Source organism: Electrophorus electricus, chromosome 10 (genome assembly GCF_013358815.1).
Source record: "Electrophorus electricus isolate fEleEle1 chromosome 10, fEleEle1.pri, whole genome shotgun sequence".
Taxonomy (NCBI): Eukaryota; Metazoa; Chordata; class Actinopteri; order Gymnotiformes; family Gymnotidae; genus Electrophorus; species Electrophorus electricus.
In genome coordinates, this window is record NC_049544.1 from 19,832,357 (window position 1) to 19,855,177 (window position 22,821).

A 22,821-nucleotide genomic window follows, 5' to 3' on the forward strand; every position below is an offset into this window, starting at 1 on the left:
GCACTATCAGAGTGAATGCTAAAATCACCAACAATGATGGTTCTTTCTACTAAAGCTACTAGATTAGAGAGGAAATCTGCAAATTTGTTAATAAATTCTGAATAGGGTCCTGGTGACCTGTAGATGCCAGTTAGTGGATGAGGCTAAGTGGGCTTCTTATCGTTGGCTACATCATTTATTCTAGTAAAAATAATTTAAAAGGACTCAAAATCATAACCATCTCTCTGGTTTATGCCTAATGTGTCATTATGAATAACTGCAATGCCACCTTCATGGCCACTTAGATGAGGGCGGTGTACGTAGCTGTAGCCAGAAGGACACGCTTTGTTTAAAGCTATGTACTTGTATTTGGCTTGATCCAGGTTTCTGTTAGAGAAAGTACATTAAATCTATCTCTTAGGATTTCACTTATCATAACTTATCACACAGTGTCAATATGATGTACCTCGGGTGACATAACATAGCGACCATTAGACTGCTGGTTTAGCCTCTTTATCTGCTGCCTGGCCTCCACTCTTGATTGTCATAGGTTAATTAGGTCCATCATTATATTACAGGAAAGGAGAGCAGCACTCTCCCTGGTAGGATGGATACCATCCCACCCTAAAAGGCCATGCTCGAATGTGTTCCAAATATTTATAAACCCAACATTGTTTTGTGAGCACCACTTGGACATCCAGCAGTTCAGCAAAGATAACTGGCTATACATTATATCGCTGCACCGCATAGAGATGGGGCCAGAGCATACTACACCATCAGACATCGCCTTCGCAAACTGACTCACCTCTTCAATATTATTTTTAGTCATTTCTGACTGGCGAAGACATATATCGTTAGCTCCAATGTGAATAACTATCTTAGAGGATCTATGCTTGCCTAAGCAAAAAACAGAAGAAAAAAACAGCTAGAGTGCTAATAAGTGCTAGTATGCTGAAAAATTAAGTGATGACTGATCAATCAGCTGTCGAAAGTAGGTCCTGTGTGTCCACTGTGTGAGCTTCAGTGGAGACACTGCAAAATGAGTTTCCATGCATGCTTATATTAAAACTACATGACTCAGAATCACCTCACCTGTATTTGTGTATTTCTGAGCACTGGACACAATCACCTTCTTACCTCTGACTAAAATTTACAGTTTTAAAGTTTTGTTTTCTACTTGAATCAATCTGGATGATAGCGAAGGAGAAATAGTGTGACACCCCTGGAGAGCAAAGAGGTCTGATGTCTTGCGGATTAAAGAAAAGCAACGGAAAGGTTCTGCATCATTTCCACAGAGAAGCACACACAGCCCATGGCAGTAAAACATTCATAAAACATGGACAGGGCACCACTTAAGGAACTATTTCTATCGGAGTGTGTATGACCTTGCTCGACCTGGCAGACTTATTAACGGACGGGTACAGTAGGTGCACTCTGATCAGAGTATCCAATGGAGTAAAACACTTTCATAAGAAAGTTTCTTTAACAGTTTCTTTAACACCACTGAAATAGAAATTTCACAGCACATACATATGACATGTCATATGTTGTTAGTGTAATGATGTCATGTTTTATGAAAGTTGAATCCATTTGTCTTCCTGAACTGTATGTGAACAATATGTTATGCCACATTTCATCTTCAATGAACTGGGGAAGGCTACCTAAAACGATTTTCATGGTTGTGTGATGCATCTGTTATATGGTAAAGACATCAATTAATACTTTATGTTCAGTTATAGAAGAAGAGGCCTGTAAGGGGGTGAGATAGGAGGTGGCCCACAAACCACTGCTCATTAAAGGAGAACCAACCAATCAGAAATGATTAATGAAATATATAACAACCCATAAAGAACCCATGAGGGTAACCCTTTCGGGGAGGTATTTGGATTAATAAGTCAAAACCAATGAGTAGTTCTAGTCAGAGTCTGCACAGAAAACACAGAGTCCAGCAGGAGTGCAGAGATAGGAGGTGATGCACCGTTTTCTAAAGTCTCCATGACTCCCAACTGCATGTTTTAATCTCAACAGGAGGGTAAGTGGCAGGTTTTATCTCATCAGGCAAAGCTGTAGGAGTAGTGGAACATGCTGGTGGCTGCATGGGGCTCACACTGGTCCTGAGGGTAGATGAGCAGGAACCCCCTGCACAGTTGAGCTTGCATCAGCATCAGATCAGACAGGAGAGGAAGCTGTATGACAAAGAACAAAAACACCATTTAGCTATAACAAAAGAGCCAGAAGGTAGCACAGACATGAGGTCTCCCTGTGCCATTGGCGTCCCTTCTGTGCTGCCATCACCAAACCCGTGTGAACGCGTGAGCCACTTAACAATAACACCAACCAGCTGCGTTGTTTTCCACAGATGTACCTGCTACAACAGAAAGGTTGTTCCCAGAAACATGGAAACGATTACCATGGAAACAAGTGCGACTGTGAATTAGATTACTCTTTCGGGCAAATGTTTAAATAAATAAAACCTATTATTAAAATATATTATTATTACATTTCCATGATTAATGATGGTCAGACAAATTTTAATCCTATTAGGTTTAGAACTCAACTGAGTAAGACTACATTTTTTATATCGTGCCGCATTGGTATGGATAAAACCTCCTGCAGAGAACAGTAAACTGGGTTTCAAAAGATAGTTAACTGGAAACATCACAGCAAGCAGATGTTTTAATCAGATGTTTTTGAGAGTACAAAACATTTTTTTGTCCTTATCATTTTTGTGATGAGGCCCACAATGGAGATAAACTTTAGGGTTTATTGTACTATGGTTTTTAATGTGTGTAAAGGATGAAGAACTGTAATATATATGTTTAAAACCATCTATTAAATTCAATCAACCAATCAAAACTGCAAGCGAAGGAGCTGATGGAAAAACAGAGACACTTCTTAATTCCAGAAGTTTCTGAGACATGGGCAAAGGGTCAGCCACACATGGCTTCCCACACTCTTGCTAAGGTTGGGTGAGTCCTTTGGGTGCAGTCCAGCTTGTGTCTTCTGGGTTTACCCCAGGGTGTGTCCTTTGGGTTTACGCCAGGGTGTGTCCTTTGGGTTTACCCCAGGGTGTGTCCTTTGGGTTTACGCCAGGGTGTGTCCTTTGGGTTTACGCCAGGGTCTATCCTTTGGGTTTACGCCAGGGTGTGTCCTTTGGGTTTACGCCAGGGTGTGTCCTTTGGATTTACCCCAGGGTGTGTCCTTTGGGTTTACGCCAGGGTGTGTCCTTTGGGTTTACCCCAGGGTGTGTCCTTTGGGTTTACCCCAGGGTCTATCCTTTGGGTTTACGCCAGGGTGTGTCCTTTGGGTTTACCCCAGGGTCTATCCTTTGGGTTTACGCCAGGGTGTGTCCTTTGGGTTTACGCCAGGGTGTGTCCTTTGGGTTTACGCCAGGGTGTGTCCTTTGGGTTTACCCCAGGGTGTGTCCTTTGGGTTTACGCCAGGGTGTGTCCTTTGGGTTTACCCCAGGGTGTGTCCTTTGGGTTTACGCCAGGGTGTGTCCTTTGGGTTTACCCCAGGGTGTGTCCTTTGGGTTTACGCCAGGGTCTATCCTTTGGACTTACTGAAAATGAGATGGCTCAACTTCCCTTTAACTTGTACACTTGATGACATTGCCCTGATCATATAATTTCAGACATGAGTATCATAGTGAGAAATTCAGTCCATGGGGTCATACTTCATATCTTTGCAACATGTATGATTCATTCAAAATGGTTTTAAATAATTATTCATATAATCAGACTTGTGATATTGACTGGCATGAATGTCTTCTTCTGTTCCCTTTAAATTGCAGAGTGAAAGTTTGCCCCCTGCTGTAGCCCACTACTCCTCCACCCCAGCCAACTACTTCTCCATCGCCCTTTATGGACTTTCTCAAGTGGGATGGGTTTCTTTATTTTTTCTTCTATCTCTCTCTCACTACTTATTCTGCTCCTGATTATTTACATTTTTGCTATTGTGGAGTCTGTTGTTGGCCAGAGGAGGATGCCCCCCTCCTTTGAGTTTTGGTTCCTCTCAAGGTTTCCTTCTCATGCTCTAGGGAGATTTTCCTTGCCACTTTCACCTTTGGCTTGCTCACTAAGGACTTCGACTTGGACATTTTTTAAAGCTGCTTTGTAACAACATCTGTTGTAAAAAGCACTATATATGCAGTGTGAAAATGTGAGAGATTAAGTTCTTTTGCAGTATATTTAGCCAATTGTTAGTTTCTCTCTCTCTGCTCAAATGTGCAAAGACATCCAACACCATCTCAATGGGAGAATGACATGACGACCTTGAATCCATCAGGAAGAAACCTTAAGGTGAAGTGCATACCACACTAAAGCTATCTGCTGATAATGGGCCCTCAAGTGACATTACATTTACAGTATCTAGTAGATGCTCTTATCCAGGTCAGCTTAAATATTTATCAATATGGCAGTACATGTCCTTCCCGAGAATCAAACCCATGACCTTAGTGTTGTTGATGCCTTGCTCTACCAGGGAAGCTATAAGAGCATGTAAGCTTTTCCTTTTTTTCACTTCACACCAAGAGGACTAGCCTTATCTCAGCTAGTGGGCCAGTCCCTTCCCTGACAGCTAGGGCACATGTTCAACGTGATCGGTCATATTTAATTGAAAAAGTCAAGGCCATAGTAGGCAGTCTTGGGAAAGAGCAATAGGAAGATGTTTGATTCACTAAGGTAGTTCTCAGTGCGATTGCATTTGAAATTTTCTATTTGAAAGAAAATTATTGGCATTTTTGGCCTGACCAGGGACTTGAGCCTGGAACACTGAGATTAAAAGCCCAGTTCCCGACCAACAGAGCTAGCCAAGGTTATGGTGACATGTGAATGGGTGAAAGTATTAGTTTTAAGACAATTATAGCATTATCCCTGTCATGGAAATAGCACAACTATTCTTCACATAGAAATAGCTAGCTATGCTATATTAGAGTTTATGTCAAGCAAGTATTGTGCAAACCAAGTCATTAGTAATTTTCATGCATGATATTCAACATACATGAACTAGCCAGCATCATCTCATCCTTTTGAACTTTTGAACACTGATGTCATGATGTCATGATGTCATGATGTCATGTTGTTACTGAGCTGTCTTGGCTGCCATGGCTCCTCCCACCACCTGCTTGATGCCCCTTGCTGTAACCCACAACACCTCCACCCCAGCCAACTACTTCTCCATTGCCCTTTATGGACGTTCTTGTGTGGGATGGGTCTCTCTCTCTCTCTCTCTCTCTCTCTCTCTCTCTCTCTCTCTCTCTCACTCACTACTTATTCTGCTCCTGATTATTTACATTATTGCTATTGTGGAGTCTGTTGTTGGCCAGAGGAGTCTTGGTTCATCTCAAGGTTTCTTTCTCATGCGCTAGGGAGATTTTCCTTGCCACTGTCACCCTTGGCTTGCTCACTGAGGGCTTGGACTTGGACATTTGTAAAGCTGTTTTGTAACAACAACGACTCCTATTGGCGATCAAAGCAGTGTTCACAAGCACCCTCTCTGGGCCCTTACTGCAGCCTTCTGCGAGGACCACAACAATGCAGGTTCAGAAGTGGCCTATTACCCAAAATTCACAGGTGAGAGGACCGATCAGAATGGATGACTTTGAGTCATGAAGTCTGAGCGTCATGGCAGAGAGAAAATGATAGTGAAAACTAGTAGTGAAAACTAGTATCTTTGATAATAATTTTATTGTCAGTTTATTGTCAGGTACAATATAGATGGATGGCTTGGAAGGTCTGTGAATCTGTCCCACATGCCTGCTTTTAAAGCAAGCACTCCTGAGGACTTGCACACCATCGGTTAGCATGGTGGACTTTGTGGACTTTGAGGGGGACTGCAGGGCGTAGGGCACCATTTAAGACCGGGCTTCACAGCTGACCGTCCTCAATTCTAACTGACTGCTCTGGATTCTGATAAATCTGGGTATGCCAGGTTGAGTTATATCAACTCAGAGCTCAAGGTTAAGTGCTTATTAAACCCACTTTCTGGAATACCACTCAGATAGTGAGTAGAGATGAAGAGGATATTTTTAATGAGTTTATATATATATATATATATATATATATATATATATATATATATATATATATATACTTAAATATTTGATATATATTTATATTATATATATGTAAGTATTATAAACTATCATAAAAGTTGATCTTCTTTTATGTATTTCTCTGAAATAAGTGTAACAAAGCTTACTGAGAGTTAGGACATTGATTTTTTGACCAGTTCACTACAATATAATGACACACAAATGTCTACCACCATTCCAGTCATATGGGAAAAAGAACCAGCGGTGCTAACCAGTATCACCATGAACCAGCAGTGTAACCTAACGTCACTGTGAACTAGCAGAACTACCAGACATTACCGTGACAAGTGCTATGACCCCTGTCGTCATTATTTGTCTGGTCTGCTCTGTCAAGGTTTGTTCCAGATGTATTCTATCATCCAAGCTGCTGCTCCTCCTAACTGGATGCTCCTTCCTACATCTACCTGACTGGCTAATTCCTGGCCCCTCACTCCCTATAAAAGATGTGCCAAATTCATCAGCCTGCATGTAACTGTTGGGCTTCTTGCTTCTTTGTGGTTTAAGTTGATATTTGGATACGTATGACTTTGGGCTCCTATAAGTGTGGCTGTTCACTTTGGTTTTGAGCTCTTCTTCTGATTTTTCCATTTTGGATTGTTTTGCCCGACTGTTAATGTTTTGATGCCATTTATGTTTATTTTGAGGCTTAAAGTATTTTAATTTCTGTGTTCACCTTTGTGGGGTTTTTTTTTTTGTTTTGGCCTTGCCATTTCCTGAGGTTTCAACCCCCTACTGAGTAAATCAACATAAACAGCAATTGGCATCTCACCTCTTTTCTCTGTTGCAGTCTGAACCTACACCAGGCCGTAACAGGAGGCGCTAATTGCTTGACTCTCCTCAGATGACGTAACTGTTAACCTTTGTATTTCATGGTGCATGAATGAGGGTTTAGGAATGAATGGCATATGGAGTGAAGATAGAAAAGGACACATCAGCATTACTTTAATTTTCAATTTGCTCATACGCAGAGCTTTATGTAGCTTCGCCGGGGCCCAGCCCTTGCTAATACCACCCTTTCCTCTCTCAGAATATTTATAACTTCAACAGGAAAGAATGAAAACCTCAATTTGTCTGACATCATGTGTAGCAGCAGTCATGGAAACCCATGTTTGTTCATGGTCAAAAGCAGAACCATACCAATATGTGACATCCGTTTTTCCCACGGGAGTGTGGGAATCACTGAGAGGCATGCCCACACCCAGGTGGTCACGTGTGGTCATGACCCCAACTACGCACTCGCTCTGGTGGTGATCCAGCCTGTTCACCCATTGACACAGCAAGCTGCACCTCTACTCTTCCCAGTCTGATACATAGCAAGTCCAATGTCTCCCCACACTGCAGGGGTTGCAGCATCCTTCAATAAACAGGAAATGACACAGTTCAGCGCAGCAAGGGGCTAGGCTAGGGCACAGTGCAGGGCCTTGGGAAATGACTGCTCTCTGGGTGGGGAGCAATCTAAAGCTCTACCACATTTAGAAGGTGACAGGAGCTGGCCGACAGATTGCAGCAGCAGCGAAGCTTATATTAGCTCTCCATGTTTTTTTTGTTTTTTTTGGCAACTAAGATGTAGCCAAAGCAGATGGTGGAAAGAGCTGAATGAAACCATCAATAGCACCGTTTGTGGCCAAGTCACTGGTGACGTAGAGGCTATGGCTCAGATGTAAATTGTAGGAGGCTCAGCCTCCACTGGACTATTCTGACTGAACCCTTCACAGATTGCGTGCTTTGAGACGAGCTGGGCCCATGGCACCACCAGTTCCAGGCTTCTGTGAGTGGGTACATGACTTTTTCTCTTGGCAGGGAGAAAGACTATTACTGCAGAATGCACAATATTTCCCTCATACAGCTCAGTTTAGGGTGCATGTGGTTTATTAAATGTTTTGCCTTGTTTTCCAGTGGCGTCTGCAGTCAAAAGCACCCACACATGTACACATACCTTGAAGAGAAAAAGAAGGAAAACCTCAAATAGAAGTAAAAGTAGCTTTTTACAAAACAACTTGAGTAGGAAGCAGGTAAAAAGAGTAGACTTAAAAAGCAGATTTTTCATCAAAATATCAAGTGTACTGGAGGTCTTGCAGCATATAAAGATGCTGCAAACGGAGTGGCATGAATATCCTTGCTTTCTCCAGAAAACTACCTATCTGTAGTAAATCCAATTTTACTTGGATATAATAAAGAAAATGAAGCTGGAGAAACAGAATTGATGGAGCACAAGTAAATGGAAGTAACTGTTGAACTCTTTTCCACAGTAACTGTGTGATCAGTCTTTCTGAATACTAACCTTCCTCTGAAAATAAAAAAATATCCCACTGTTCTGAATGATTATGTATGTCCAGCTGGATAAATATGAAAAGTGCAAGAGTTCAGTTGACTCTGCCGGTGTTAATTCAGCACCGGTCTTTTTGTTGTTGTTATTGTTGTTGTTCTTGTGGTGGAACTTGTGCCTGCCTAGATGAAGCCTTCGAAACTTCTGGGGAGCTTGGCTGAAGTGCATACCTGGTCACTGTTTTTCCAACTGGTCTTGATGCTATTTTGATGCAAAATGCCACAGTCAAAATCCAGCTCCCTCGAAGCTAATAACAGTTGTATCGCACCTCACATAAGCTTTCCAAAAGAAGATGATTTTGTCCTTTAGGCATCTTTGGAGGAGCCTCTGTCTTCTGGGCAGAGCTGACAAGCAAAGACAGGTTCCCTTAGAGCATTCAGTTTATAGTGTCCTCCTGGGTCCTAACTTAAAGTAGCCACAGCTTTTCCTTAGATACTGGATTTGGAAGAGTGCATCAATAATTTGACACTAAGCAAAAATATTTTCAGTACACTAGAATCAGTTGTCCGGTGAAAGTGCATCGGGTCCATGTGTCACCATGGAAACTCTGTCAGGACTTATGCAAAAGACCCGAACTTGAGCTGTAAACTGATGGTGCAATACAATCGAGAGCCACAAGGTGGCACTACAGTCTCCGTATGAAGGCATACGACTTTCCACATCTGTAGCATACAAGCAATTGGTTGATGCATATGTATGACACCTGCTTCATCACACAAATGACACCTGCTTCATCACACACAACGCCTGCTTCATCACACACGACACCTGCTCCCATCACACGTATGACACCTGCTTCCATCACAAGCATGACACCTGCTTCATCACAAGCATGACACCTGCTTCCATCACAAGCATGACACCTGCTTCCATCACAAGCATGACACCTGCTTCCATCACAAGCATGACACCTGCTTCATCACAAGCATGACACCTGCTTCCATCACAAGCATGACACCTGCTTCATCACACACATGACACCTGCTCCCATCACACGTATGACACCTGCTTCATCGCACACATGACACCTGCTCCCATCACACGTGACACCTGCTTCATCGCACACATGACACCTCCTCCCATCACACGTATGACACCTGCTTCATCGCACACATGAAACCTGCTCCCATCACACGTATGACACCTGCTTCATCGCACACATGACACCTGCTCCCATCGCACATATGACATCTGATTCCATCATGTTTTGAGGCCTTTAATGGCTCCTAATATTCTGTCTATGGTTTATCATCTTTGTCTTAGATTTTCTTTTTCAAATCTTTTCCTCAAAAACATGCACGTATATATAGAGGAGGGAGTGACAGAGAGACGAAACTTAGTCAACACCAGGACAAAGGACAAACAGCTCAAGTGAGGAATTTGCCATTGAACTGTCCATTAAGATTGCTGCAGAATGCCTGAGGTATTTTATTGGTCTGTTAGATCCCCCACCACCGTGTGTGTGTGTGTGTGTGTGAGTGTGTGTGTGAGTGTGTGTGTGTGTGTATGTGTGAGTGTGTGTGTGTGTGTGTGTGTGTGTGTGCGTGTGAGTGTGCGTGTGTATGTGTGTGTGTGTGTGTGTGTGTGTGTGTGTGTGTGTGTGTGTGAAAGAAAGCAGAGATAAGGAAAACCTTTTCCATTCTATTTCCATTCTAAGTAAACTGAACTGAGTGTGACCGAGATTGTCAGACAGTGGGACAGCTTTTAGATGAATGAAGTGTTGAGTCAGTCTGAGAGTGTTAACACATCACAGATTTTGTCTTAGAGAGCATATGTACACACATAAGGATTCAATGGTTCAATCTGAGTTTGTGTGTGTTTTGCATGCATGTGTGTGTGTGTGTGTGTGTGTGTGTGTGTGTGTGTGTGTGTGTTCTTTCATTCAGCAACATCAAATATTAGTATTCTGAAGAGAGATGGCGCTTACACTAGTGAATGGGAGAGCTGTGTATTTCTAACCCTGTATAAACAAATAGCATGACGAGCAGAGGGAACTCGTGTGTGTAATGTGTACACCTGTGCACGCATGTGCATACATGTACGGCAGACAGCTGCAAGCAGATAGCCGATGCGTGTTTGTGTTCATACATCACATATATAGGTCAGGTGCGGCATGAAATGGTGTTACTATGGCAACAGGAAGTCAAACATGACGGCAGTCTCGTCAATGTGATGCATGAAAATAACGCGTGCGTTTCCTCACATGCACACAGGCTCTCTTTCTTTCCATTAATTGTACACACTCTGAACTTTTAGAAATTCCTTCTCTCTGTTCCCCTTGTTCCTTTTGCTTTTACTTCTCCACCTTGGCTTCTCTCCTGAGCTTCCTACACTTTAAAATAACTCTCCTCCTTACACGTTCTTCCTCTCTATCTGTCTGTCTTTCTCTCCCCTCTGATTTGCTGTCCTCTTCCTCATTGATTGTACAGATAGCCCCAAGCATGCTGGGTAATAAATCTTCTTAGCCGGCCAGGAGACTCATGGGAAGGCAATGTGCTATTTTCTCAAAAAGAGAAATATAAAGATACAGAGAGATATCGAAGTTGGCCCAGAATGTGTAAAGGTGAAAGTGAGGGACATTTCTACATGTATTCAGGGTTTTTTTTTCTTTCTGGGTGTTAGCTGCAGGGAGTATGGTACAGATGAGTTTTTATATGCTTAAGGCATCGAACGTGATGTGAATAAACTGCTCTGAGCACAGCATTGAGGACAGATCAGGTAAACACACTGCTTACTATTTTATAGAAGAACCCTATGGCTAGTGCTTAGGTTCTAGACACAGCTGTGCCACGTGCTGCCCTTATAATCTGAATCAAATAGACGTGATCCAAGGCACCACCGTAGGTTAGTGTATTACATTTTAAGGATTACTTTGGACATTAACAGGAACAATTCCAGGAGGTGTTAGTGTGTCTTAAGCATGCAACAAGAAAGAGGAGACCATTTCAGTATGCTTTCTGTGACCACCCTCTCTGCAAATCAAGGACACTAATGCAGCACTACTGTGTTTACACATGCAATATCAGCGATGAATTATTGACTTCCATTAGCTAGTTTGGCTATGAAATGAGACATGCGTTTGCCTTTGGTTTGTTTGCTTTTTAAAGCAGGCTGCTTGTTCAAAGCGGATTTAAGAGTGCAAGAGTTGAGTTGAGATGAGACAGAGTTGAGAGTTTGTGTGTCTATGTGTGTATTTGTGTGTTGCGTGAACAACCGCAGAGAAAAGGTTGTTTTAAACATCATTAATGGCTTTCCAAGTAAAGGGAGAAAGATTTGAATGAATGATGAATAAATAAAGGAAATGAAAAGCTAATCTCCAGTAAAAAGGTACTGTCCATCTTTCACTATGACCTTTCTGCCTCTCTCTCTCTTACTCTCATACCTTCCCTATTTGTGTTCACTTGAATTAGTCTTTCTTCAGAAGGATTAGAACACAGTTTAAAAGCATGTGTGCCCATAAAAGGATTTTACATCAAAGATTTAAAGGAATGTTGTTACCACAATAGCTTCATGCATTAAACACACACACACACACACACACACACACGTGAATACCTGTGTCCTTCTGCATGACTTAGTGTTAACTAATGGAAATAAGTGCTTTGATCTCCTCCCAGTCTCTGCAGAGTACGGAGAACAAATCCTGCTCCTGTCACCCCGAGTCACTCCCCTCCTCCCTCCCCTCCTCCCTCTGAGTAGTTGCGGCCATTCCAGTCTCTGGGGCTGTGTGGACTGACTGGCTTATACTGGGGGGGGGGGGGGAGATATCACACATATCACATACACACTCAAAGAGAGGTAGAGAGAGGGACCTTTTCAAGTTGGAATTTTAGAGAATTATTACACAGACCTTATATTTTTCTCTCTCTCTAGAGATTATCTAAAAATAGAAATACCATTTCAGTTTACACCATTCGTCTGTGTGTGGGGGTGTGTTATGTGTGTGTGTGGTTGGAAGTTATGTATGTGAGCATCAGCACTGTCTTTGTGTTCATTTTGAGAAGGTGAGGCTCACTCAGAAATCCAAAACACGAAGGATGGAAAGTGAGGAAGAGAGATAGCAAATTAAAAAAGGAGGAAAAGAACATTCACCATGTTACAGGAGCGGACAACACTGGAAGTAGTCTGCAGTGTTGCCATAGTAATGCATGAATCTTACTTCCTGTGAAAGTGACTACTTCTTCCCCCCTCCTTGTAATAGCAGAAATCAATGCTCTAACCACCCCACAGAGACGGCTCAGTGCCATGGACACCCTTCAGCTGCTGAATTCAGCCATTTCTTTGTTAGTGTCTGGAGGTTAACTGGAGTTGAAATGTCCAGTGTATTTTTGTGTGTACATATTGCAACATAACACATCCGGTAAAGGATAACCTCTTTAGTAAGAACCGACTAAATTTAGCACTTACACTTTTGAAAAAAAAATAGAGAAATTCTTGCCAGTGGTACATTCTGATTTTCAGGGGATGCAGATGCTATCAGAAAATGATTCGACAGGAAAAGAAAATTAAATCCACCTTTTTCGTACGTTAGTGTATATCTCAAGTGTAAGCTCTTCTGCTTTCACTGAGCATAACCAAGAACAAATGAGCCAAACAAATCCTCATTTCCTCATTTACTTCACAAAGTATTTTTTCAATACTTTTGATTTCACTGTTATTTAGCTGGAAAGAATTGGCAGATTGACAGCAATTGTGATTGGATAAAGAAATGTGACTTGGGATTTTATACTATTACACACAATTACTAGCACATTGCAATGGGTGCAGAACTCCGTGTGTGTGTGTGTGTTCTTGTGTATGTATGCATGTTTAAGTGTGTCTGTGTTTTCATGTATGAGAGAAACAAAAAGAATGTGGGATTTTTTGGTACTCTTAAAAAGGCAATTAACAATCACTGCAATCAAACTCTATAGAAATCACTGCATCTTTAAGGCTTTAATAACAACGAGTAAATTCAGTCAGAGTTGAAAGGATGAATGTAAAGTGTGCTAAATATACACCAACATAGCAGTTACTACGGGTTTTGTAATCAGAAATTCCTCTTGCATGCCTTCCCGCCTGTGTGTGATTATTATGGGATATTAAAGGATTTCAGAATAAGATCCCCTCTGCTCATCTGCATTTGTTCTCTTTCTCTGTCTCCCTCCCTCTCTCATTTTCTGCTGGACTCCCTCAAGGCTGGATCTCAGTGCTCTATTTCACCATGCTTTAATGAGCTCCTCAACATGTGCGCTCACACACACACACACACACACACACACACTCACATGCGCTCCGAACATCTCCATCACCTCTGACTCAAGCAGGCCTATGCTTGAAAAGCTGGCACTTAATATCAGACTCCCCTCCCCCCTCCACATCTCCCCATAAGAGATACGATCACCTCTATAAAAGCCTGTAATAGACACAGCTCATTAGCACATAACAGGGGGAGGTACACACCTTACCTCCACTGTGACCTTCAGGTATCAGAGAACAGGACAAGCAGGACAAAGAGTTGGGGATGAAAAGAAAAAAAAAACAGTAACAAGTGAAAAAGGAGAGAGAGAGAGAGAGAGAGAGAGAGAGAGAGAGAGAGACAGAGAGAGAAAGAACAAAAAAGAAGTGAAGAAAGAGAAAGAGGCATAAAGTGAATCAATCAACCATGTCACAACTTTAATGACCTGTTTCACTTGTCTGATGAAATTAAAAATACAAACTCCTTTAGTGAAAGAACACATCTCTGCATGAGCGCTCAGGGCATTTCTATATCAGCTAGCACACACGTAATACATAAGGTGAAATGTCAAGTCATGCACTTGGGTAGGGGTGGTTGTGCACGTGTCAAATACACACATGACCCAATCAGGATCGCTAAGAGCTACTTGTGTGTACAGCATACAAAGCAAAAACATCTGAGCACTGGGGTAGGTGTGGGCTGCCTCTCAGAACAGGTCGGACTGGGGACAACCATACTGGGGTATAAGGTTTCAAGTCCGTCCCAGTATAAAAGGGGTAAGTTTCGACCTCTACTGGTCACTTGAACTCACTGCCAGACCAAGACCTGGACTAGTTCTTTTGGTGTGGACGGGCTCTCATGTGAGTGCTTTCCCTCCCCTTCAGGTGAATGCCAGCCCAGTGCCTCAACTGCCAGTCCATGTAGTCCCAAAGAGCTTCGGACGTCACGGCAGAACTTGGACTCGAGGCTTAGAGGACATCAAGCAGCTAAATGCAAAAAGCATTTTGACGGCCATTTGATCACCTGTGGACGGTGTGTTTGTGTGCTTTCATAAGTGGTTCTCCGAGCTCACTGATGGTGATGTCATTCTTTGGATCAGATGAAGTAAAGGCATCAAAGTAAAGGCGTGAACTCCCGGGTTGGTGGCCAGAGAGCTTTTTCGGGTGCTGGAGATGCAGTGAGTGAGTGTAATGTCTCACATGAGCTCAGGAATCATATCCCTTGTAAGAGGAGCTGATGTCAGCCTTGACACGCAAGCCTCAAGCCTCATGAAGTAGTCCTTTTCCAGGAAGTCACCAAGGAGGGTAAGTAAAGGAAGGGAGTCCACGATTTTCTGACCAGAAAAGGTCCCAGAGCCTAAACTGCATATACAACAGCTGATTTAAGATCAGCTCCCTGTGCTCTCAATGTTGCATCGATGATCTCAGATCAGCGCATTCACTCTGGATGACACACCTCGCTACATAGCTTAATAGTCACCTTGCTACCCGACACTGCTACTTAATTGCCAGTCTCTGTCTCGGTGCTGGACTGTTTTAACTACCATGTTCTACTCTTCTTATTTTAAATGTCTGAGATGCTTTAAAGAATACCTGTCATTTTTTTATTTTGTTTTTTTCTGTTTTTGAAAACCCAAATATTCTAAGCTAAAAGGTTCTCCACCAATCAAACTTCTGTAAACATGTACTAATATCCAGGCTACTACATATGGGTTCTGTGCAAGTTAATAGTTAATAAAGCCTATCTCTTATGAATTTAAAAAATTTAAAAAGCTACATAGTGGCACTACCTGATAAAACGTACTAACTTTGCTCCAGATAAAACATCTCAAATTCAGTGCTATACTGAACTGTAAATAACCAAACTGGTGTAGGTTTGTCTCAACAAAGGCAAAATTCTTAACACCAATCTCCTAAGCAATACAGAAACACAAACGTACACACACACATACACACACACACAGAGGCACACACACATCCATACCTAAGAAGTATCCCTGTCATCTACTGATATTGTCATATGCATGCCTGGGTGAAAGAGAATGGTGTAAAGTCCTGTATCCCTGCAAATGTTGGTATGACCACTGGGCTGTGGTCCTTTCTCTGTATAGACTGTATAGTTTACATACATTTCGCAGTCTCATTTGTGCAGATGCATTTCAGTCAAACACCTCTGAGAACACTGGCCCTCTGTTAGGCTGCCTGATGGAGGGAGGGCCTACTCAGTACAATGGCATTTGTAATGGGATGAAGACCAGCTCAGTTTTAACCTGAAGACAGACTGGCAACACCATGAGGAAAACTGACCTAGAGACTTTAATGAAACTAGCCCGTAAAATTATCTCTTATCATAATGAGCTTTTTTTCAATAGGAAGCATAAGACTTTGTGAGTGCTGTAATTACTCCTGTATTGATGAGATTCTGTCTAAAGTTCAGCTTCACTGGCATTAAAGAAGAACAGTGCAGAGATTCTAATTTCAGCTACAGTCCTACAGCTCACTGGCACGAATCCCTTTAAAATCTGAATTGCCATCCTCACATGAATGTATAGGAGTGCTAAAAATTCATAGATTTTGTAACTAAGCAGTTGTTATCTTCTGGGTGTAGAAGAAAGTGTAGTTTCATACACAAATCTCAATGGGCGTGGCCATCACCATCTTACTCTTGTCCTGACGATTAGGGGAGGGGCTTTTGGAAGCCTCCTCCCTCGAGGAGTGCGGCTCTGACAGGATGCTACGTTTGAGAGGGGTGGGTCGAAGACAGGAAGTTCCCGATGGTGGGGAGGGATCAGTGTGTCTGTGGGCACGTGTGGCCACGCCCCTTGAGGCCCTGCAGGAAGCTCGACGGCGGTGATGAGTAAGTAGGTCATATTTTAGGAAGTAGAAAACCTCTTTCACGCCGCAGCGCCGCTCAGGCTCTAGCGCTAGCAGCCGGACGAACATGCGCAAAGCGTCGTCTGAGAAACGGCGCCACTGTGAGGGCACTGCCCCCGGCGGACATGCCCCCCTCTGCCAGCGCTGAAACTCTGCGTAGAAGGCATCGCTAGGCAACGCTGCTTCCCAGGGGAAGTTTCCAGTGAGCATGCAGAACAGCAGTACGCCAAAGGCCCACACATCCTGGGTGGTGGCCACGACGACACCCTCTGAACCTGTGACCTGGCACACCTCGGCGGCTGTGTATGGGATGGTGCCGCTGACACGTTTGACACGACTGCCCACCCGCCGTGTCATGCCAAAGTCAGCCAACTTCACGCGCCGGCACTCGCCATCAAACAAGAGGACATTTTCTGGTTTGACATCCCGGTGCACCAGACTCTTGCTGTGCATGAAGTCCAGAGCCAAACCCAGCTGCTGGACGCAGCGCTTGACCATCTCCTCTGGCAAACCCGACTGAGTGACAGAGAGAGAGAGAGAGAGCGTTGAGAGAGAGAGAGAGAAAGATGGGACAAAGGGAAAGAGAGAGAGAAACAAAGGGAGAGGGTTAGAAGGGATAGAAAAAAGTAGAAAGTTGAGGTGAGGAGAATTTAAGAAATGAGGCTTTGTAATTATAAAGAGCTTTGATTCAGCACTAAGTAAACAAAGCTGAGGCACCAGAGATGGGTGAGTGTTGAGCAAGCGAGGGAAGGTGGAAAAGAAAGTGCAAATGAGACAAAGGGAATGACAGTTGACCAAGATATGAACTTACGAAGGATGACATTATTTGTAATGACTTGGTAAACACGGCTTTTCTATGATCAAAGTGCTGACCTCACAGGTGTATTGTTCTTGTGGCTCAAAAGCTGCACAGCAACAGAGCCACATAGAATCAGAATGCTTCACGAGAGCCACCTGCTTTTGAGGCTGTTTAACGTTCTTCATGATAAGCCGCACATAAAAAAATATTAAAGATGGCAGCCTGGAAAAACTGTTATTCCTCTTAGGTACAGGACACAGCTGCAGAGGTGTAGGGCGAGGGCTGTATTGATCAGATATCCCGATCAATAGGGTTTCCCAGCCCTTGGAGATCGCTCGTTCAGCATGGATGGCTTGGATGTCACACCCCTCTTGGGGGCAGGGCAGCTAGGGGAATGGGCTTGTCCTACCTGGGGAGGTATGATGTCGAAGAGGTCCCCTGCAGGCGCGTACTCCTGGCCAAATACGTAGCTGTCCTCCGTCTCGAACAGGACATCCAGGGCTTTAATGATGAACGGGCTACAGCTCAGCGCAGCCGTCAGGCTGTATTCACGCAGGAAACTTCGCAGCTTGGTTTTGTTCTTGCTCACATACTTCAGAGCCAGCTTTGTGCCTGTAACACACACACATGCACACATAGAGAATGACCAGTGAAATCACTGTTGCCACCAAAATATTCTCCAGTTTCACAACTAGTGTAACAGTGTAAAAACACACTGAGGCTAAATTGCTAATTTTAGCATTTATTTTGTTATTTTTGTAACTATTTTGTTTATTTACTATATAATTTATTTATTTGGCAATGGTTGTCAGTTTAAATGCAACTCCTCCAGATAGCATCTTAAATAGCTTTAACTGCATCAAACACACACACACAGACACACACACACACCCCTACATACTAAATCTTACCTTGTGTGCGGTGAGCAACCAGATCCACTCTTCCATACGTGCCCTTTCCTAATGGACCAATCAGCTCATACTGCTGTTCCACTTCAGAGGCAGAGAGAGTGGCAATCGACAGTGCCTGCATGTCCTCCACCGGGACCATGCCCATACTGCCAACGGCCCGCCCTGCCATGGACACACCCAAATGGGCACTGAAAAACACGACGTATTATTATTAGGTATCAAGGCAATACATTCGTGCCCTTGTCCGTCTGGTCTGTGCTCATGGCTTCTCAGACTTCTCATTTGGAAGTCAGAGGCAACGGTCTGAGAGGACACATGAGTGCACGTCTCCTGAGACAGCAACTTGCAGAGAAAAAAAAAACGGAGCTTCAGTCTGCCGTATGACCTGACTCTTGACCCTGACTGGAATATCACACACACACACACCCACAAAATGTACACCACACACAAACACACACAAATGCACACATGCATGCGTGCACACGCGTACACACACACACAGATGCACACAAATACATACATACATCCAGTGAGGTTTAGGCTTTTCCTTCTCTTAGCCACATCTTTTAGCCACATTTCCTACTTATGTTCTTACCACACCACTCACACATTGCTTTTCAAGAGTAAGACTGCTGGCTCAGGATCAATCTCCACCTTACACATCGCACTGCATGCACTGACATTGCCTGTGGGCTACTGGCCCTAGATCAGCAGTGTTGCCAAGAGATATTTATGCCCTCATCTGGAGTCACATTTCTCTCTGCAAACAGAGACTACGCATTACAGTCTGAGAACACAGACATCATTAACAACCATGTTAATACACATCAGTGCACACAGAAATACACACACGTGTACACACACACACACACACAAACTACCTGTGTATTAGGTCTCTAGTGACCCCTTTGTTACGAGCAGAACCGTTTGAAAATTATTCTGTCTCTCTGATCTGTTCTAATTATTGTGTAATTGCGGCATATTTACAGTTAGAATTAAGGTTCCAGTCACAACCATACACTCATTTTATCCACACCCTGAAGAATGCGTTTAATTTAATTCAAGTACACAGCATTCTTTTTTAATTTGATTTTTATTTTTGATTAACTTGACAATGAAGACAAGTACTTCTTTTCGGCAGTTGTTACAACTACAATGATCCCTCCTGGGTCTAAAGATTGGTACTTTGATTTTATCTTCCAAATGCCCAAATATTAAAACACAAAAAGTAATATAAGTACGAATAATAGCATGCATTAAAAGAAGCTGTATAACAGGCTAATTGCGTTTCTACCTAAAAAATAAAAGTACGGGGGGTAAAAACATCTTTCAGAACGATGTCGATGGATTTTCCAGGTGAAGGTGTCTAAATTCGGAAGCGGAGTGTGCGTAATTTGGCTCTCACCTGCTGGCGCCCTGTCTCTCTGTAGCATGTTCCTGCATCCACGCGTCGCGTTCGGAATACCGGGTCGCTGATCTCTGGATGAAGTCCAACGAGACACGGGCACACCAGCCGCTGGCGTACGGCAAGTTCTAGTTTAAAGTGGAGTGGTAGAGGTATCCTTGCTGTTCCATCGAGAAACCGAAATTGTTCCTAAATATCTGAATTTTCTTTATTGGGAAATATTTTTCAGATGTCTTGAATGAAGTCACATGCCGGTGCGTAGTGGGAGAAATAAGTCAATCGGATTTTTGCAAAACATTTCCTTCTGACTGATTTCTTGTCTGTGTTTATTTTCCTCTGATCCTCTCGTAGCGGTGGTTTGTGCTTTTCTTTTCAGGTCCAGCACAATATTAAAATCTAGCGCGAGGCTGCCGCTGTGTTTATCCTTGCTCCTTGGTGCCCGAATGTGTGCGCGTGTAAATGACCTACTTCACTGTGCTCGAATACAGAGGTCCTTCCTTGCATGCTTTCCGCCAGAAGCCCTTATGAAAATATGTTCTTCGCGTCCTCCCTCTTCAGCTAAATCCCATGTATTGTGCGCTTTTTGTCCCTCTCGCGAATACAGTCCCTGTTTATGGTTGCCCAAGAACGCTCACGTGAGCACAGGGTCCTAGTGCCTGGATCTCAGTTTATACTACATATGTTGGTAAGGTTAAGAAGGGAAACCTGAGATATATTCAGAGAAAGTCCCAAATTCACAATAATTCTAAAGATACACTTGACATATTTTTTTTTTGTGTGTGTGTGTGGAGAGGGGGAGGGTGGGTGGGGGGGTGGATGGGTGATCATGGTTTTATGTCAGCTACTGGTGCCAACAACAGCTGCATAATTTACCTCCACCAAGCTTTTAAGTGAGCACACAGTGATCTTAAACAGAGTACCTTACAGGCAGAGTACCTTACAGGCAACAGAACAGAACAGGAAAAAACAGGCAATGTGCCTTTTGCTGTCTAGGGACTTCTCTTCTCTTCTCTTCTCTTCTCTTCTCTTCTCTTCTCTCTTCTCTTCTCTTCTCTTCTCTTCTCTTCTCTTCTCTTCTCTTCTCTTCTGTCCTTTCACCATTCTTCTGTTCTCTTCTGTTCTTTTACCACCCTTGTTGTCTCATTTTTGTCTCCCCTCTTTGTATGGTTTCTCACTGTTTCTCATCATTCTGCTTGTCCCACTCCCATGTCTCACTTTTTTTGATGTCCCACTTTTCAGTTAGCTCCCTCCTCTCTGTATTCAGGGCGACCTGTTTTTCTCCTGAAACTCCCTGGCCTCAAAACCCTTGAAGCAGCACGGTTTCTATCTGTAAGTGTCTGGTGTGTGTGTGTGTGTGTGTGTGTGTGTGTGTGTGTGTGTGTGTGTGTGTGTGTGTGTGTGTGTGTGCAAGAGTAAAAATGTGAGCGTGATCAAGCATGCATGTCTACCTGTAAAGTCTGTATAGTGTATGTACATTTGTGAGAACAAGCTTGTGATCTGGCTTACTGCATGAGTGGTGCATAAATGTAACGTATTATTATTAAGATCATAATGAATAACAAGACAACAGCTGAGCAGACGTATTTAACAATGCACATAGTATTTTTTAGTATTGGCATATCCTTATTGGTTTAAATATCAAGAATGTCTATGGAAAAAATGTGTGTCTAGAATAATTATCTCTTGAAAGATGGCAATCTAGAGGCTTATGGTTTATTCAGTTCAACTGTGGACCACCAATCTAACAACAGGGATTTTTGAAGTCATCTGAGGAAAAGTTGGTGATGCTCTTGAGCTGTGAAATGATTATAATATGTCTTCCAGGGCTTGTCTCCTTGACATGGATTATTAGGTCTAGTCTTGGACTAAACTGCCATGCCAATGACGATTCACTACTGGTTCTCCTTAATCCAGGTTTGGGCTTAATCAAAATCTTGGAATCTGGCACATGATGGCTTGTGCCTCCATTGGCTCCCATCATCAGGCTGCCAGTGCGTGACGGCAAGACATTCTGTACTGCTGCTGTACTCTCTTGGACTGAAGATCAGAGGAAGAAACCTTAAACAAATTAGAAAAAAAAAGGATAATTAAGGACTGGTATAGGAAACTTGATAAGGCCTTTGCTCATAAACAGTAAATCACTACATAGTGATGTTCATGTAAGGAACCACTACTCTCTCTCACTCCAAAAATAACAAATAATTTAAAAAAAAGAAAAAAAAAAAGGAAACATTGCTGCCCAAGACATGTTTGCCTGGATACTCAGTAGTTCTTGCAGAACAATGATCTGTAGCCAAATGGGATAAAAGCTGAGCTATATGGTAAATGTACAGAACAAACATCCTGTTCTAAAATACCATGATCTACAACTCAAAAAAGGCTGGGTCATGCAGTGATACAAGCCACAAGACTAAATCAACAGTAGTGTGACTCAGAACAAGTAGGTCTGTATTTTAGTCTGATTTGATTTAAATCAATGCTATTTTAAAACCGAACAATAATTTGTAAGCATATGGGATAAAAGCTGAGCTTTATGGTAAATATACAGAACAATCTTCCTGTTCTAAAACCTGATCTAAAACTCAAACAAGGCTGGGTCATGCAATGATCATTTAAACCAAAAGACTAAGTCAACAGTAGTGTGACTTAAACAGTGTAACGGATCTGCTGGCCCGAGTGCCGATGGGCGTGGAACAGGACGCACAGACTCCCTCGATGAGGTGACACATTTATTAACAAAAGACATGAACAACAACGGTGGCACGCATATACAACATGAACGAAAGACATGTCTCATACACGTAACAAAACATAGACTCTAATAACACCGAACGAAGATTACATACGCGTTTTACATTTAACAGCAGACTAACAATGACCAACGGTGAGGCACGCACTGACGTGGGTTTAAATAGACGCACAAACACGTAATCCCGTACAGGTGCGTGCCTTCACGGGGGTGTGGTTACAAACATGGGCGAACCCCCTGCACGCGGCAGGCCGTACCACGTGACTCGTGGAGCGTCCCGTGACAAACAGGTCTATATTTTGATTTGCTTTTGAGTCTGATTTGATCAATGATATTTTAAAAACAGCCAAGTGTGACCTCAGCTCCTTTCAAATGGCTGAAGCAGAGCCTTTTAAAAATATGCCCTAATAATATACATTAACTGAATGAATTTTTATAGAAGAATGCATCAAAATACCTGTGAACAT

General features: G+C 42.9%; 1 protein-coding gene across 2 annotated transcripts; it reads right to left on the reverse strand.

Moving 5' to 3' along the window:
* Window positions 1-14,033: 14,033 nt before the first annotated feature.
* si:ch211-183d21.3 (serine/threonine-protein kinase SBK1) lies at window positions 14,034-20,156 on the reverse strand. Of its 2 annotated transcripts, none has more exons than XM_027011706.2 (4): window positions 19,606-20,156; window positions 18,201-18,362; window positions 17,699-17,901; window positions 14,034-17,006 (listed from the first exon to the last, which is right to left on the reverse strand). In XM_027011706.2, the coding sequence occupies exons 1-4, from the start codon at window positions 19,631-19,633 to the stop codon at window positions 16,239-16,241; spliced, it is 1,161 nt and encodes a 386-aa protein (XP_026867507.1). In that variant the 5' UTR covers window positions 19,634-20,156; the 3' UTR covers window positions 14,034-16,238. The 2 variants fall into 2 exon arrangements, with proteins under 2 accessions (XP_026867507.1, XP_026867506.2); XM_027011705.2 differs by having other exon boundaries at window positions 18,201-18,388.
* Between the last annotated feature and the right edge of the window lie 2,665 nt (window positions 20,157-22,821).